At 52.7% G+C, this 16,584-nt stretch overlaps 2 protein-coding genes and 3 non-coding genes across 5 annotated transcripts; 2 read left to right on the top strand and 3 right to left on the bottom strand.

Annotated features, from left to right (window-relative positions):
• Nucleotides 1-131: 131 nt before the first annotated feature.
• On the bottom strand, nt 132-8,318 carry SMAC4_08196 (uncharacterized protein). Its single transcript, XM_066090763.1, has 3 exons — nt 8,093-8,318; nt 2,176-7,993; nt 132-2,121 (listed from the first exon to the last, which is right to left on the bottom strand). Exons 2-3 carry the CDS (start codon nt 7,658-7,660, stop codon nt 1,031-1,033), a joined length of 6,576 nt encoding a protein of 2,191 aa, XP_065947345.1. The 5' UTR covers nt 7,661-7,993; nt 8,093-8,318; the 3' UTR covers nt 132-1,030.
• A 2,712-nt stretch (nt 8,319-11,030) lies between these two features.
• SMAC4_13874 lies at nt 11,031-11,115 on the top strand. Its single transcript is given in 2 exon segments — nt 11,031-11,067; nt 11,081-11,115. It is a non-coding gene; the product is annotated as a tRNA-Gln (tRNA).
• A 361-nt stretch (nt 11,116-11,476) lies between these two features.
• Nucleotides 11,477-11,561, bottom strand: SMAC4_13873. Its single transcript is given in 2 exon segments — nt 11,477-11,511; nt 11,525-11,561. It is a non-coding gene; the product is annotated as a tRNA-Gln (tRNA).
• A 103-nt stretch (nt 11,562-11,664) lies between these two features.
• Nucleotides 11,665-11,749, bottom strand: SMAC4_13872. Its single transcript is given in 2 exon segments — nt 11,665-11,699; nt 11,713-11,749. It is a non-coding gene; the product is annotated as a tRNA-Gln (tRNA).
• Nucleotides 11,750-12,918: 1,169 nt separating this feature from the next.
• On the top strand, nt 12,919-13,890 carry SMAC4_08195 (uncharacterized protein). The gene has a single exon (XM_003351131.2). It carries the CDS (start codon nt 12,926-12,928, stop codon nt 13,835-13,837), a length of 912 nt encoding a protein of 303 aa, XP_003351179.1. The 5' UTR covers nt 12,919-12,925; the 3' UTR covers nt 13,838-13,890.
• Nucleotides 13,891-16,584: the final 2,694 nt, after the last annotated feature.

The raw sequence follows: 16,584 nt of genomic DNA, 5'->3' as shown, positions 1-16,584 counted from the left end.
GCAGTGTGCAGGAAGTGGAAGATCCAGCATCATCTGTGATTCGAAACAACTGGCACTCAGTGCAAGAGGAATCTCGGAAACTGGTCAGGTTGAGATTGAAGTTCAAGTCGCCTTCATTGTTGTCTATCTCAACTTGGTAAGCCTCAACGAGGCTGCCGCTGATCAGCACCAGACCCCGTGCCTCTCCGCCTCCGGTCGCACTCTCCTCCCGCCGTTCGGTCTGCTTTTTCGGCAGTCTTCTCCAAGTACTCCGGATAGGAATGGTCTTTGTACTCATTCTGACCAAATCCACGCAAACAAGGTCTATTGTACAATAATCAGAGAAGGAACAGAATAGGATGTGCAGGCGAAGATCAAGATATCAAGCTTCGAAGACGTAATGTATTGTACAGGTGGTCGATGCGAGCAAGCAAAACAGATGAAGTGAACAAAGGGAAGAGAATATAGGTGCATTGCTCGTCCATCGACAAGGAGCACCAAACATGCAAACGCGCATCCAACAAACACCAAAATGCTCCACCGCCCGAGGCTCTCACTCCTAGCATGAGCCTCCTGTTTTAAGTATTCCGTGTAGACCAGTCCGTGCGTGAATGATATGTAGTAATAGGTTGAAGGAGATTATGATTGATGAAGCATATGTGTAGTGTGGAACATGTTTGTTGATGTTGATAGAAGATGAAAAGTCGGAGTGTGAAATGTCCCGTGCATGAAATATCCTGAAGCGCAGACGTGATTGATGAACCAGAATGAAAAGAAAACAAAAAGAACGCAGCCTCCCTCCTTGAGCCCAGCCCCCAAATGCCATTTGATATGTTATCCTAAACCGAGAGAAACGAAGCCAAAGTGCTGACAGCATGAGCTGCACTCTAGTCCATACAAGAGCACAGGTCTGCAGTTTTGTCCGTCAGATGAACCCTTGACCACCCCGACGCTCACGAAGCGGATGGCGAGGTGGTGGACAAGGCGGAGGACAATGATCCCACCCGGGGAAATGCTCATCATTATACACAGCGGTGGCAGACACAGGACACTATTCCTCATCCAGCGCCCCCATCTTTCCCTCTCCCTTCCCGCTCTTCTTCATGTTCCCCAACTTGAGCATGCTCAGCCTTTTCTTGACACTTGCACTACCGTTGTGGAACTTGTCCTTCAACTCCTTCAAGTCCTTGTCCTCCTCCTTCTCCTCCTTGTCCTCCTTCTCCTCCTTATTCTTCTTGCTCTTCTTCTCCTTCTTCTCCTTCTTCCCATAGCCGTTGACAGACATGCCATTCAGTGCCGCTGCCGCCGCCCCGCGTTCCCTTTCTCGGTCAAGGTGATCGGATTGCGATTGCGATTGCGACTGCAAGTTAGGCTGAGAAAGAGAAGGGGATGAATACTCCGTCTGCCAATCCGTGTTTCCACCGACGCTCTCAGCCACGCCGTTAATGGCGTTGACGAGGTGAACCTTGTCGGAAGAGCTGAAACCGCGAAGGAAGGAGCGGCGGTTCGCCTTCCCTATTGACCCGTTGCCCTCTTTCGTGTTCTCAATTGGCTGCTGCTGCTGCTGCTGCTCTTTCCTGCTGTGAATCACATTACTCGGGACAGAAGGGCTTCGATCGCCATTGGTAGTGGGTGTGTTCATCATCGTCGCTGATGCCGAGCCAGCGTTGATGTCCTCGTGGGATTTGGACCTGCTGACGAGGTTATGGTCGCTGCCGTTGAGGAGGTGTGGGATGGAGCCGGTCGATGACAATTGGTGGGCCGTGGGGGAGTTCCCCTCCTTTTTCCGGCCTCCCAAGAAACTCAACCTTGCACCGCGTCCTTGTCTCAGGGAAACGGGTTGGGAAATACCGGTGCTGACCACAATTTCGCCTAGAACATCGGCTGTTTCGCTTGCGCTGTGAGCATGGCCTAGAGGGTTTCCGGAAATGCCGAGGCCGTGGCCGTTTGCCAAAGCCGTGGCAAATTGGTGATGTTTGTGTTGTCCGGTCGAGGAGCCGAAAGCTGAGGGCCCCGGTGATCGCGGCCAGGTTGGGGAGGGTGTGATACCGCCGCTGCGGTCGCTGCCGGGAGAAGGATTGGGAGAGCGGGCGGGTTGGGGCGTGAAGATCGCGATTTCGGGCGCGAATGTTTGTTCGAAGACTGTCTTGGTTAGCACAACATTGTCCAGCACGATGGTAGCAAAAGGAAACTTACACTTCTGCAGATCTACCCCATGTTTCTTCACTGTCTCCCTGGGGCTCTTCGCAAAAGTCGCCAAACACCTCTTGATCATAATCGCATGATCCACCAACGCCATCTTGATGGCATTTTCTTGGGTATCAATCTCTGGCGGGCCGTCCTCGTCATCCTCGTCCTCGTCACTCCCGCATTTTATCGTGATTGGCGTCGTGCTCCCCATTCCGGGGATCAGCTCTCGGTACCTACTCACACTCGCCTCGCTCTCCGGGTTCACACTGATGCTGACCGCATCGACCAACAACATCACCGTAGCCTCGTCACTGCCCTCTCCTCCTTGTGCTTGCCCTTCTGCCACCTTCTTCTCAACAGCCGTCATCTCACCCGTTTTCCTCACGATCCTTTCCAGTGCCGTCTCCTTTGCCGTCAACCGCACATGCTTGATTTCAACAATCTCGCTCCGTTTGAGTATTGTTGGGAAGGGCTCAGCGGTGGTGTACAGTGTCTTTTCAGCGTAATGATCCCTCACATCCCCGTTGGTGTCTCTCTTCGTGCTGACGCTGAAGGTTTGGGGGCTGGAAGAGATAAGATAGTCGCGGATGACCTGTGGGACACGAGCGCGCTGGAAGACGGTATGTGTGAGGTCACGGTGAGGAGAAATGGCTGATATGATCAGGAACTGGCCTTCGACATCGTATTCTCCAGTGTCACGGTCATGAGAAGGTGTGATGATCTGAGCGGAGGGATACATCTCTTGCATTCGATCGGTGAATCCAGCCGTGCGTTCAGTGGGGGATGCCCCCTCAAAGACAAAAGCTTTGTCGCGCACGGAAGGAGGAAAGCCGAGACCCTTGTAGACAACCTTGAAGTACTTGGGAATGATCTTGTCGGTCTTGTGTGCGATGGTCTCGTACACGGTGGCGATAGCCCTCTGTGTGCGGGCGAGCTTAGCGAAGTCGAAGATGTTGGACTCGTACTGGGCTTGGAGCTCTTTGTAGGCGGCGAGAGCGCAGGACCAGGCATGTCCGTCTTCGAAGTGCTTGATCATGTCAAAGTAGATGCGCTCCTTGCGCTCAAAGTGGGATTGCACTGGGAAGGAAGGATCGTCGAGGGCGGGGGTGGTTTTGAGAGGGTCCCAGTCGTAGAGGTCCGCGTGTAGGCGGAGAGCCAGTCCAGCTTCGGTGTGGTTCCGCGCCAAGGCTTGGAGGCTGGCGAGCTGGTGGACGTAGCGGATGAAGATCTCTTCCTTTTGCATGTCGCGGAGGAACTCCATGAGCCGGAGGCGGTGAATGAGGTTGGAGGCTTCGCCTGAGCCGTCGCCGCTGTGTACGGCAACCAGCAAATCGAGGAACTCGTCGACTGTGCCCATCAGCTCGCGGATGGCAGTGTACAATGGCTCATCTGGGATCTTGGAGAGAGGTTCGAAGCGGTCCAGCAGCTCGCTCACAAAGAGCTTCTGGAGGATGCTCTCTGTCAATGGTTTTTCCTTAAAGTAGCCATCGAGACAGTCGATGATCTCCGTCTGGATAACAGACAAGTCTTCGCTCAGTGTCCACTCGCTGACAATCATGGTCTGCAGAACCTCTACAGCCATCCTCCGGAGACCCTCATGCACACTCAGGCAAAGCTCAACAATGGGCCCAACAAGCGTAGGCACATACTGCACCTGATAGCCGCCCATCTTGGACAGCCCATATCGTGCCCGCTCCTCCAAGCTCGTCTCCCACCCAATAGCCTCCCATGTCTTCCTCAGCAGGTCAGCTCCATGCTCTCTGACATCGCCCGCAATCTTCCAGACCGCTCTCCTCTTTTGCTCCGGGAACGTCTCCAGAGCCAGCGAGGGGCTGCCCACTAGCTTAAGCATCGTAGTGAAGAACATCTTCCACAGCTCGGTATCAAAGTTCTCGGCCTCATCCGGATGCGGGAGGAAAGATTCGAGCAGCAAAGTGGCAAGGTATTGCAGTATCCGCATGGTGGACTTGTGATGGAAGATATGCACGCTCAGCCAGTTGGAAGGGAAGGTCTCGCCCTGCAAGATGCTCATGTGTACGCGAAGGCAGTTCTCGATGACGATGTTGAGATCATCTTCGGCCAGCTCAAGTTGCATGCCGCTGGGGGAGTTGGACAGTGCTGACATGACGGCAGAGAGCTCAATGAGGGCTTCGTCAAAGACTACCTCTTCGGCAGTTGGCTTGGCAGGGAACGGGTATGACGTGGGAAACAGGAGCGATAGACGGTTCTTTAGTGTTTTCTCGGCAGCCTGGATGGCGAGGTAAGACTGGATAATCTTGGGTATGTAATCGGGGATTTCCGGGCCGAGATGCTCAACCTGGCTGGCAAGCACCGAGCAGCACAGTCGCACCTGTTCCTTCCATTGCTCCGTCACCTCGTCGGTAAGCCCCCAGTGCGGCGCAATCCACCTCACGGTATTAGCGCTTAGGGCGGACCGCTGCTCTGGGTGCGAGAAGATGTCGAGCTTGGAGTAATTGATAATGAGGACCAGCTTGTACAGCACGAGCTTGCCCTTGACGGAAGAGCAAGAGTCCATGAAGTCGATGGCGATGTGGAGGATCTCCTCGGTTGTCAACAAGCCGGTGAGCTCGGGCAGCCACGTGTGGAAATGTTGGACGGCGAGTGTTTGGCTACCCACCAAGACAGGTGCCTGGTTGCGCATCAAAGCATCGAGGGCCTTGAAGATGGTGCGCAGGTGGCGCGTGAAGCCGGGATTGGAGGTCGTGATCCCTATCCCAGCCTCCTTTTCCTTTTGTTGGCCCCTGGCATGGGTAATGAACTTGAGGATGTGCCGTACGACCTTGAAAGTGGCGCGCAGCTTGCGTGCTGTCTCGGGCTCGGTGGGTTTTGACAGTAGCCTGGTAAAAGACCTGACGAGACAGGGCGTGGCGAATGGGTAATTGAACCGAGTTTCTGCGTACTGGTCGACAAGAGGAGCGAGGTTGAAGCGCCTGTCATGGACGATGTCCAGCACTCTAACCAATGCAGTGAAGACGAGGTCTTCAAGATCGTCGTTGCCGGTGTAATGTACAAGAATGCCGAAGAGGGCATCCAAAACATCGTTCAACAACTTGACAACCTCGATCTCAGGAACGAAGATGAAGGCCTTCAAGATGTCGGGCACCTCTCCCTGGGGCAAGTCCTTGCCCTTCAACAGGCCCAGCACGATCTTGTCCTGGGAGAACCTCGTGCTGCACAGATATGTATCGATGCGCAACACAGCCAGCGGACCAGTCACCTCGGCATGCTCATCGCGGAAGTTGGATGTGAAAGGCAAGCTCAGGTATCCCCCCTTAGCTCCTGCTGGTGCTTGGGCGCTCGACGTGTTTTCGTCCAATTTGTACAGCAACAGATTGTGAGACCCATCATGGATGAATGCTTGTTGGTCCCATAGAGGCAGGTATGCCACAGCAAAGGGAGGATTTGGCGCATCGGAGAGGTACATAACGATATGTGACTGGTGGACATCCTGGGGAGCAAGGACAAGCTTGATGATCTGCTTCCACGGGTCTCCACGGTCGACGGCTGTTGATCTCCATACGCTCAGCCCTTCATTTTTGGAGGATGGATATATGCAGTAGTCGATGCGTTCGCCATTTGCCCGGCGTACCTCGAGGGTGATCTGGAAGTTGGTGCCGTGGATACTGCTGGGGAGCGCTGTCGCGCTGGCTCCGTACCGGGATAGCAGTGTCTGTCGGGTCAAGGTGGCCTCGTCAATGGTGACATAGATGTCCGATCGAGGCTTGGTCGGCGCTCCAGAAAAGCCCATCTTGTTAGTCTTGCAGATCCCGGACAAAATCGTAGGCGTCATCTTGATGAGGGCATCGGCGTCCGGGTTGTTGAAGGGCCGAAGTCGTATCTGTAACCTTTCTGCTCTCCTTGATCTTTCGTAATGACCTGATCTGCTATCGCATATCTCCTTTATTAGTGGATCCCATTCCTCACTGTCACCATGTCTGTCGGACGGGAACTTGGAGCAAGGCGCCCAGATGTTGACCACATGTTCGACGTCTTCGCCCTGTTGCTTCATGATCGAGTTCAGCTTGAGTACTCCAAAACCGACCGTCCTGTCGGCTGTAGTCGGTGGAGATTGGCCGTCCATTGAAGAACGGCCTGCCCTCGAGTTCGCCGTGCTTGGTGGTGCTCCTTCCCTGCTCTCGAGCGCCTCGTTGCTCATCTGCTGCTCTTCCGCCTGCTCCGACAAGGCCTCCAGGTCCGAGTTCTTCCTAGTAAAAGCGCCCCGGGTGTTCTTGTTGGCCCAAACCATGCTCCTACGCAAGGCCTTGTTCCCAGACGCCAGGGGTGGTTTTGACTCTTTGGGTGCTATCTGGGGCGAGCTATTCGAGGGTCCGCCTGATCGGGAATTCGGCTTAGCTGCTACAACCGGCTGAGGTGCTCGAATCTTGACGACCAACAACAACTCGGACTTGGAGGACGGTACATCACCAATGTCGGCAGACGAAAGATCGGAGAAAAGCGTGCGCATCTGTGAGGTCCGCGCTATGTTGGTTAATTGTCCGCCAGCTGGCACATCTATTATGTAACTCTCTGATAGAGGCGTCACTGGTCCTCCGGGTGCCTTGGTTGCAAGGTAGAGAACGAGGGTTGTTGACTCGTTGGATGCGCCGGCAAACATTTTGATGTCCACCATCAAATGGTGCAAGGCCGTCAACTCGGGCATGGTCGTTGGAGGCTCGTCCAGCAGGCTCATGACGGACTGCAGTTGGGTTATTTCCACGACAGAATCATCGCCCGTCATGACACGGCCACGGGCACTTGGGTCGCGCACAATGACTTCTCCTCCACAGAGCTTGTTGACTCGGACCAGATCCCAAACCGTCGTTTCCCGCAGGTTTTCGTATTCCCAAGTAGTGAGGACATTATATAGAAACTGCTGTCGGGAGAGGTTGAGGCTCGTGATCAGCTTGGAGAGAGTGTCGAGCTTTTCGTACTGTCGGGAGAGGAGAAGCCCGTGGAGGTTTGTTGAGTGCCATTCGCGGAGACAGGATGCGATCTCATCAATGAGGGGTTCGGCAGCCGAAGTGGGTGTCTCGTCGCCAATCTTGAGCATGGGCACGGGAGCGGGTGGTCGAGGCGCATTAGGATCGCGCTGTACGGGGACGGACAATCGGCCTTCCTTTTTCACCCTCTTGGTCCTTATCTTCCTCTTGTCTTCGTTTGGATCTCCATTGTCGGGCTCGCTGTCGTCAGTCTCGTCACTCTCGCCCAGCACTTCTCGTACCTCGACACAGCTGCGGGGGAAGATGCCGCTGAAGACGCGAGCCTCTAATGTCTGGCCCTTGACGCTGGTCAGGCCGGCAAGCAGACTTGGAGGGGCGACCAAGTAGCCTCTCAACCAGTTCCCATCTGGTGTTTCTTCGATAATGTATAGCTCGTCGCCGATCTCGAGGGGGAGGTCTGCTGCGCTGGAGGCAGTGAAGGGGTATGTAGCTACGGCGAAAGCAATTCGGGGCAGTGGTTGCCAGGGCATCTTGACAGTGTTGGGCAGGTAAAAGGCATCTATGACTGGAACTGTTTGGTGGGTGGTGGATGCTGCGACAAGAGGATAGGTGTTGACCTATGTCGCCGTCACCGTCGCGGGTTGCGTTGAGCTAGGAAACCTGGAGCTCAGCTCAGCTCAGCTTCTCCTAGTAGAGACTAACTCGCTCGATCGATCGGTCGGTCGGTTCGTCTCGATTTTCGTGTGTGAAAGTGTTATGTAGCGAAGGTCCTGGGACTGAGCCGTGTCTGATATTAGGGTTTACGATTAAGAAATAGGAAGCAGGGTCGGTATCGGTGTATGAAATATGTCGTGGATGACTGTCTGGTTGGATTCAAGAGAGGTTAGCTACCTAAAGCTGAGGGGGTTTTGTGATACACGGAGAACCTCTGGATCCAAGGGCAGATCAGATGGGCGACTGACTGAATGGTTCGTCCGGACCTAACTGTGGCTCCTCTTCAGCTGGGTCCCTCCTGTCTGTCTGGGTGTCTGGATGAACTGGACGTGTGAAAGGAGACGGGCCGGTGCCTCTGTCTCTCTCTCTCTAGAAACAAGCGAACGTATTTGGTCGGGGATCGAGGGGGTCCTGGATGTGCTGAGGACAGGAGCTTGGACGTGATCTCGTCGAGTCGTGGGTTTCGTGGTAGGTTGGAACTGAACTGGGCTGGACTGTTGAGAATTGAATGAGCGACTGCAGTGCCGTGGACTTCCACTTCTCAATTGCACTGGGCTGCGCAGGGTTGAAGCTGCAAGGAACGATTCGTGTGTGCCCTGGTGCCGCAGAGGTGCCCGGCCACGTACCCAATTTTACCGCAATGCGCTAAAAGCACTAAAAGTCCACTGGAAGTCCAGATTGGCGACAGGGGTCACGGTCACGAAAGGGGTTTAAACATTTCAACGTGAGTGTATTCATGGAAGCATTACATTACACAAACACAGCAGGTGCACGTCGGACAAAAGCTGAAAGGTGACGAGAACTGTCAAGTGGAATGTTGTGACTGCTTCTTTGGCGCGTGTCGTCTTGAATTTGAATGGACAGATTCATCCGATCATGGTGACAGCAACCCCTGGCTTGTGAACCATGACGGGTTGAAAGTGATGGATGTGGGAAATCATTGACTCGGACAAAGCAATCATACAAGGGGAATACTAACCAGTACGTTACAGGGGGAGAACATCAATACATCACCCAGATGTCCATATCCCCGTGGTTCCTGCCTTCCAAGTTGGAGTCTATACCGTAGAGGAGCAAGAACCCCAGCTACGACCTCGAGACGGACTCCAATTTGCATTTGGTCATCCGTCTGCTAAGTTAGATCAAAGTTATCGTTGAAAGAAAAAACCAACTCTCTAGCACTACCACCATCCAACGTGGCTTGCCGTCGAAACCGCGAATTTGTCCGGGGACTGTCGCAAATCTCAGTTCCATGGTAGGGTCCAATGCAAGTGACATTCTCGGGGACAATTACTTTAATCTCGAATCTTGGCATCTATCCATCCCTCCCTCCCTCTTTCATCCTCACTTTGATGTCCCTCTTCCTTACTCGTAATTATCCGCAACCTAAAGTCTCCAAGACTGGCGCCCGAGACCAGGATGGGTGTCGAACCCGATCAGCCCAAGATGAAGATCTGATATCACAGGACACTAGACTAGCCCTTCCAAGGCCCTTTATCTCATTCTTGAAATGTCAACAGCAACAACAACAACAACAACAACAACAACAACAACAACAACGACCATTGTTTGATCTTAGACACTGGACCTCCCCTTTTCTCCAGCCATCCCGTTGTCCATCACAGCGGGATGAGAGATGGAAGGGATCCGTGCTGTGCTTCTCGAAATGTGTCTCCACAGCTTCGCCCTTCCTTGGCGTTGGTTCCTGGCTGATGCCCATTTTAGTGGATCCTCCGCTTATCGTTTCCCTGTCGACAGGGATCACAAGAGTTCCCCCACCTGTTCCGACCAGTCACTGCCTGCCGCTGCCCTGTATTGTTCCCTGGAGCTTCGTCGCTGTTTCACTGTTGCTCTCCTGTCGATTGCAATTCGTTTTGTTTCCTTGTCCTTCCCATCCGTCATCTTCCATTCCTCGAACATTCACTACCTTCAGCCTGAAAGCCCCAATCTCGAATCGCAAATCGCAACGTCTTTCCCCCCTCCCTCCCCGGTCACTTGGCGCAAGGCTCGACCGTCCGATGATGGCTTCCGTCCCGGGGCATCAACGGTGATCCGCGTCCCGAATACAAGGAATTGGCGACCACTTCCACTCATCATGAAGCCTTCCCCGCGACTCAATGCTTCTCCCTAGAGATACCCGGTTATGACTGCGCAACTGCTGACACCATTCCGGTTTGGACAGATCGATGCTGCCAAAGAATGTTAGCCCGACGTCGCATTCCAGCCGTTGCTCTCCAGGCCGGGCACACCTTTTCTCGTCTACCTCGACAACCATAACCGCACCCGAGATCCATGCCTATTCACAACCACGGCCGACCGAGAACAAGTGGCTGCGATTATCTACGGCGTTTCGGCAAACAGCATCGATACTCAACGACTCTACTTACCTTTACGCGCTCACGAAAACATGAAACACGGCCCCACTCCGAGTCCCAAGAGCTGAACAACCACTGCCAAGTCTGTGACACAGTCGCACGCATACCATTGCAAAACTGCCATGCAACATCCTACGGCTCATTCGAGACAAATCTTCCGTCCATTGAATATGAGAGACATGATCAACCCGTGCCGGCTTCGAGAATCCCCCGCGGGCCGCTCGGAAGGCTATACCCGTGGCTTCTGTTCCAGGCCCTAGTGGCGCCTCTAGACCCGCTCGGAACTGAGGACGGGTTGTCAAAGCTGAAAGAAGGGATGACAGCTATCGCAGAACATCGGTTACAACACCCGGCTGTCTGCCGAACCTGCGTCTGGGTGCAACTGATCTCTTGTTTCACATGGATGCAGAAGCTTCCCAGTCGGGCAAAAACTTATGCTACGCTTGCGCGACCCTGGCTTTGCTTTCGTGGACCGTACCTGCCCAGTGGCAGGCAAGAAAAGTATACCTACAGTTGTAGTCATCGGCCACGGAATTACAAGGTACAATGTGATCCCTAGGTATGGGACCTTCTACACATAAACATATTGAACAACGAGCATTTCCGAAGCAACAGCTTCGCCCGTGACATCCACGCAGCTTTGATCCCTGTGGAGTCTCCGCACTCCGGAGCGGGCCTTCCCGGTCTCGTCGTTACCCAAGGCTCCATCTGGAGCACAAGTCCACCACATGCCCGATCTCCACCCTTGATTAGGGCATACATGGGTTATAAAGCCGCACTCCCACCATGCACCTCATCAGCCGCTTGTGAAGGTTGTATAGTGTAGCGGTTATCACTCCGGATTCTGATGTCTTCAGAACATTCCGGCAACCCCGGTTCGATTCCGGGTACGACCTGTCTTTTTCCCTTCTTTTTTCAAAGCTTCAGCTTGTTACTTCGCTGTGCGACTGATTCTCTTTTTGTCACTCATATCTTTGGACAGATGTCAACTGTCAAGTGCTATTATCCAACTATGGTTGTTGGGAAACTATGGTTTAATCTATGTCTTCCGTTCTCGCAGCAAAAAGTGTTCTTAAATCTTCATGTCATGATGTCCTTCTTTTGCTCATATGTTGACAAGAATTCGCACTCGCAGAATTGTGTGTCAACCTAATGTGGATTGATGACATTGTTCTCTCTCTACGAACTTTGGCCGTTGCTGGCAGCAAGAAAAAACAAAAAAACAGAGTGGTCAGCGAAACAAAAACACAAAAGCGCAGGTCGTACCCGGAATCGAACCGGGGTTGCCGGAAAATCCAATATGAATCAGAATCCGGAGTGATAACCGCTACACTATACAACCTCGTTATTGACTTGTTGTGCGGCAGCAAAATCCTTGGCTTAAGAAATAAACCTCAATCTTGGCGACACAAAAAGAGAAAAGCGACAAAAAAATATTCAAAAAGAGGTCGTACCCGGAATCGAACCGGGGTTGCCGGAAAATCCATTATGAATCAGAATCCGGAGTGATAACCGCTACACTATACAACCGCTCGTTGATAATTAGGTTCAAACTTGCACGTTTTATGGTTAACATCCACGAAGAAAGATGATCTTGCACAACCACCCTGCACGGCATGACACTGCGTCGGACCAGCCCTTAAAGCCCAATTAACTACGCCGGCATGGTGATATCTGATTAGAGATGGGATTGATTTTCCGAGGTAAGGCGTCTAGTTGATGTAAAGCCGTTGGATTGCGCGCAAAAACGATGGTAGACGGGTTACATCATGTTGTAGGGATTGTGGTTGTAAACATCACTCCCCCTCATGGTCACGCTCCTCAGATTCCGTCACTCTCCAACAACCTCAAATGGACATACACCGGACTCGAGCCGAACTTTTGAAGAGACCAACCCATTCTTAACTAGACTTTTGCTGTTACGAAGTGTAACACTTTCAGCCGTCATCAACACCAGAATTCAGGTTCACCACTTGACCTCATCCCGCTACCCGGCCGGCCCCGTGTAAGTGGCCACCGCCATCGCCATCGCCACGACCATGGCATTCCTCCGCGACAATACCAGACTCAACATATCCACCTCCGTCACCCCTCTTCCACACGAACACCCCAAAAACAACGTCCCTCCGACCGCTGGAACTCCTACGACGACTGGAAAGACAACCCTCCAATTCTTACCCGTCTCCGCCACTTCATGTCCTTGATAAACAAAGACGCGCTCAAATCCCACGTCGAAAAGCTGCTACATTCTCCCTCGCCCGTCACCCTCTCCGACCGTTTCTCCGCGGGCCAGTACTGGTGCTGCTTCGAGTTCTCTACGCCCGACGATCGATATCTTGCTATTGCCCGTGTACGTCTGCCGAGATATCCCGAGCATGAGGGTAAATGTGGTGATGATGCAGAAGAGGCGGAAACATAGGTATCTGGTGCACTGCGAGGTGGCGACTATGGCTTTTCTTAGGGATAATGTCAGGACTTTTTCGTTTCTAAAGTGTTATGCTGTTGAGAAACTGGGGAGTGAACAGGCGCGGAGGGTGGGGGCGTCGTATATGCTGATTAAGGGGTTCTTTGGGATTACGGTGGAACATGCTGGGGGAGATGTTTGGGGTCTTCCTGTAGGTTTTGCCCGATGTTATTTGGATATTGAAATGGACAGCAGAGGAAGGAGGTACTGACAACGAGCAGGTTAAAACGTAAGAACACATCATGTCGCAATGGACCATGGCGCAAGCCGAACTTGCCTCCTTTACCTTCCCTATGATCGGGTCCATATCGGAATACTCCAGAGAGAACGGTCCAATCATAGACCCCATAGCAACTGCATCCATCAACGGGTTTGCCGACTGTGGCCCTCTGTCTTCAAGCTGGGAGTATTTCTGCAACATCGCCGACGCCAGGTTCAAGGCCGTCCTTGCCCGAGACCCCAATGCCAATGGCGATCCAAATTCACCTTACGAACTCCACAAATTAGGCCACTTCATCTACCGCGACCTCGTCCAAAACTCCTCCCTCTTCCGCTCCCCATGTGCACCCTCCGCCTCCGCAGCCGCTGTCAACGATCCCTCCCCAGGCTTCCCCTTTAACCACATGGACCTCGGCATCCAAAACATCCTTGTCTCAACCACCTCCTCCAATCCCTCCTCCTCAAGAAACAGTTCTTACGACTTCCTAGCAGTCATAGACTGGGAGATGGCCCAGTCCGCTCCCTGGGAGGTGTTTTGCTACACCGTTCCCTTCCCTTTACTCTCTTCTCAGCAAGAATCCTCTATCCTTCGTGATGAGAAACATCCTGAATATGATAAGACCGTGAAGAAGCAGAAGGCGAGGGAGCTTTATTGTAAGAAATTTCGGGAAGCCGAACAAAAGCTGGAGGCAGAAGGGAGACCGTTGCCAATGAGCATAGCGGACGTATTAGAGGGGAGTAGAGCGTCGAGGTGTTTTGGGGCTGTGGAAAAGCTGGGGGTGTTTGAGGGGATGGAGGGGGAGTTGGTTAGGGAGTTGGTGAGGATGGGGTATGCAGAAGAAGGGAAGGAAACGGGAAAGGGGGAAGTGGAAGGGTGGCTAAAGGTGAAGAGGAGGGAGATGGAGGCTTTCCTCCAGAAGGGTGGGATGGGTTAGAGTTAGGATTGCACTGGAAAGGCATCTTTCTGATGTAGGCCACTGCATCACGATCGCCCACTGGGCGATTCGATTTTAAGTGTTGGGCCGCGTTTACGCTATGGGCAACACATGATTTATACTGGCAATAGGCCTCGGTTTGCCCTCGGATTAATGGTTTTGGTGGACAGTTAGGGCATTGCTCTTAATTTTGTATGCTAGACTCACCGGTGCGGCACGTCTCATGCCCTACGGGAGGCGGAAGTAGACGTTAAAAATAACAACAACAACAACAAAAAAAAAAGCCACTGCATCACGATTCAGTTCAATTCCACCAACGATCGAAGTTGTCCCCTATTACTTCTGGCTAGTGTAGTGTCCAGCACCATCTTCCAGTCATTCACTCGGTACTCCTAGTGTCCCGCCTCCTCAACCTCAATCCCCTAAACACTAGACCCGCCGCAGCTGCTCCAAGCAGCCAGCCATCACACATGCAATGCACCCTCGCAGATCTGAACATCAGCATCCATACCTAATCCAAAACCCGCTCCCTTCTCCCTCCAAAAAACTCACTTCATTCCCATTCTTATACTTCTCATCGTCATTGTTGATCGACAACCTAAACCCCATCTTCTCTTTGCACGGGAAGCTGTTGATCTCCTTTGCCTTTCCGCCAGCATCATCCCCTGCGCATTGTCATCCGGCTTATCCTCATGATTCTCGCCATTATGCCTCTTCTTGGACCACGTCGTTCCGTTTCCTGGCCCAGCCTCGGGAATAGAAATGGTCCCCGCCAAGCCCCCCGGGGCAGGTCCGTCGATGGGCCGGATGTCCACTCTAGCTTTGCCTTTTAGGTTTGCTGATGGGGGAAGAGCAAAGAAGAGGGTGCAAGCACCAATGGCGTCCTTGGGAATGGTGAAGCTATGTCTGTGCCGTTCCCGAGTCCATGTTCGGGGCAAACGAGGGACATGGTATACGGGATTTGCTTCTCGGGGGAGGCGGAGAGGGATGGGTATGCGGTTTTGAAGCAAGCGGGGGTACCGTTTGTGTTGGTCAGACTATGGTCATCATGTCTGTTGGAATGTTTCGCGAGTTCGGAGACAGCCGATGGAAGGGTTTCGATTACGGATCCGGGTTCAGGTGCCGGAAGGGCAATTGCTGTGGAAGGCAAGCTCAAGGTCAAGGCTGCGAGGAGGGCTTGTCCTATGCGGAGAAAGGAAAGAAAGGTATGACACGGGGGAGGCATCTCCTGCTTCGGTGATTGATGGCAGTGGTTGACGCTTCGGTGCTAAGGAGATGCGGGGCAGAAGTCTCGAGCTATCCGGTAGCTAAAAGAGATGGCTTAATCCGGGCAGTATAACGGTTGAAGGGAATACGGAGGAAATCGAGTGCAGGTAGTGTAAAAGATGAAGAAAACAGTGTCAACAAGACGAGAAGAACGAATGAGGGTCACGAACAAAAGATGGCAACAAATGTTGTTGGAGAGGACATAAGGGTGCAAAAACTACGAGCTGTCAGCACCCTTATAACTTCCGCCTCGCTGTCGCTGTTGCTGGTATTGTTGGCCCGGCGCAAAGAAGTGTAAAAGTGCAGTCGACAATCGGCGACGTATTGGCGCTTCCAGTTTTGACTGGCATTGACATGGCGATAGCTTCGTGCTCAAAGCGCCCCGCAAATCCATTGTGATTTGCTTGGAGAGAGCGTCTAGCTAAGTGGACAATCGTCAGTTGGTAGCTCAAAGCTTGGGGAATAGCAAACAAAGGGCTTCCCATGTTGGCGCGGCGCGGTGTATTGCGGTGAAACGCTGGTCAAAGCTGGCCAAGGGATAACGTCAAAGGGCTGTTTGGCTGACGGGGTGGATAGTTACTAGGCCACTGGACCTGAATAGCGATGTTCGAGCCACCGGAGGTGTAGATGCGACAGATGCTTTCCATATCCAAACACTTCCATAGAATCTTTAAGCACTAATCTTGAGATCAGGAACAGACACTTTGACCGTTTGACGAGGGGAGTGTAACAATCCAGATTGAAGTGAAAAAGTTTGAGCCTATGAAAGCGGATGATAGATGCGTAGGAAGGCATCGAAGTCAGAAACTTCAGCAGGATGTGGATGTGTAACATCTCCTTGGTTACCGCCAATAGCTCGTCGTCCGGATACACGGATTTGCAAGTTCGGATCATGACCGCATTTTGCTCTCAATGAACACTCAGCAATATGGATGATATGCTTCATCATTGGTGACTCTCATCGTTGTCACTTCGGATACCGTCAGCGGCAAGTGAAACAAAGTGTCCCTCCCGCCGGATGCCATAAACCAGAATGACACTGGAGGCTGTAGTCAGTGAATGGGGAAAGGTATCTCCATTACAGAGGGGAGATACAGCGCCATACATTTGGTCAGATGAACTCTTCCGAGTCCCTCATAAAGAGCAGGAGGTGATGTTTCAATGCATTCGCATTGAAACGAAGCATGGCTGAAGTCATCTAGTCTGATCACACGCCAATGACAGGCAAGTGTCGACGGTGAGGCTATTCCCAATTACCGACACCACTTGCCGAAGCTGCGGCTCTTTGGCTCCGAAAAGGCAAAAGGTTATTTGGACGCTCTGGGGTACCATACCAAGATCTGGGCGACACTGCACTTTTGAGGAAATGCGACGTTGTGACGGGTTGACGAGGGCATTTACCCGCCATTTATTTGTGTTTCTTGTTTTGCCGAATGTACTTTGAGACTCCCATTCCCTTGCACGAGGGCAACATCGCTTAC

Source organism: Sordaria macrospora, chromosome 5 (assembly GCF_033870435.1).
Source record: "Sordaria macrospora chromosome 5, complete sequence".
Classification (NCBI taxonomy): Eukaryota; Fungi; Ascomycota; class Sordariomycetes; order Sordariales; family Sordariaceae; genus Sordaria; species Sordaria macrospora.
The sequence above is the reverse complement of the archived record's forward strand: the minus strand, read 5'-3'. Positions and strand labels throughout refer to the sequence as shown.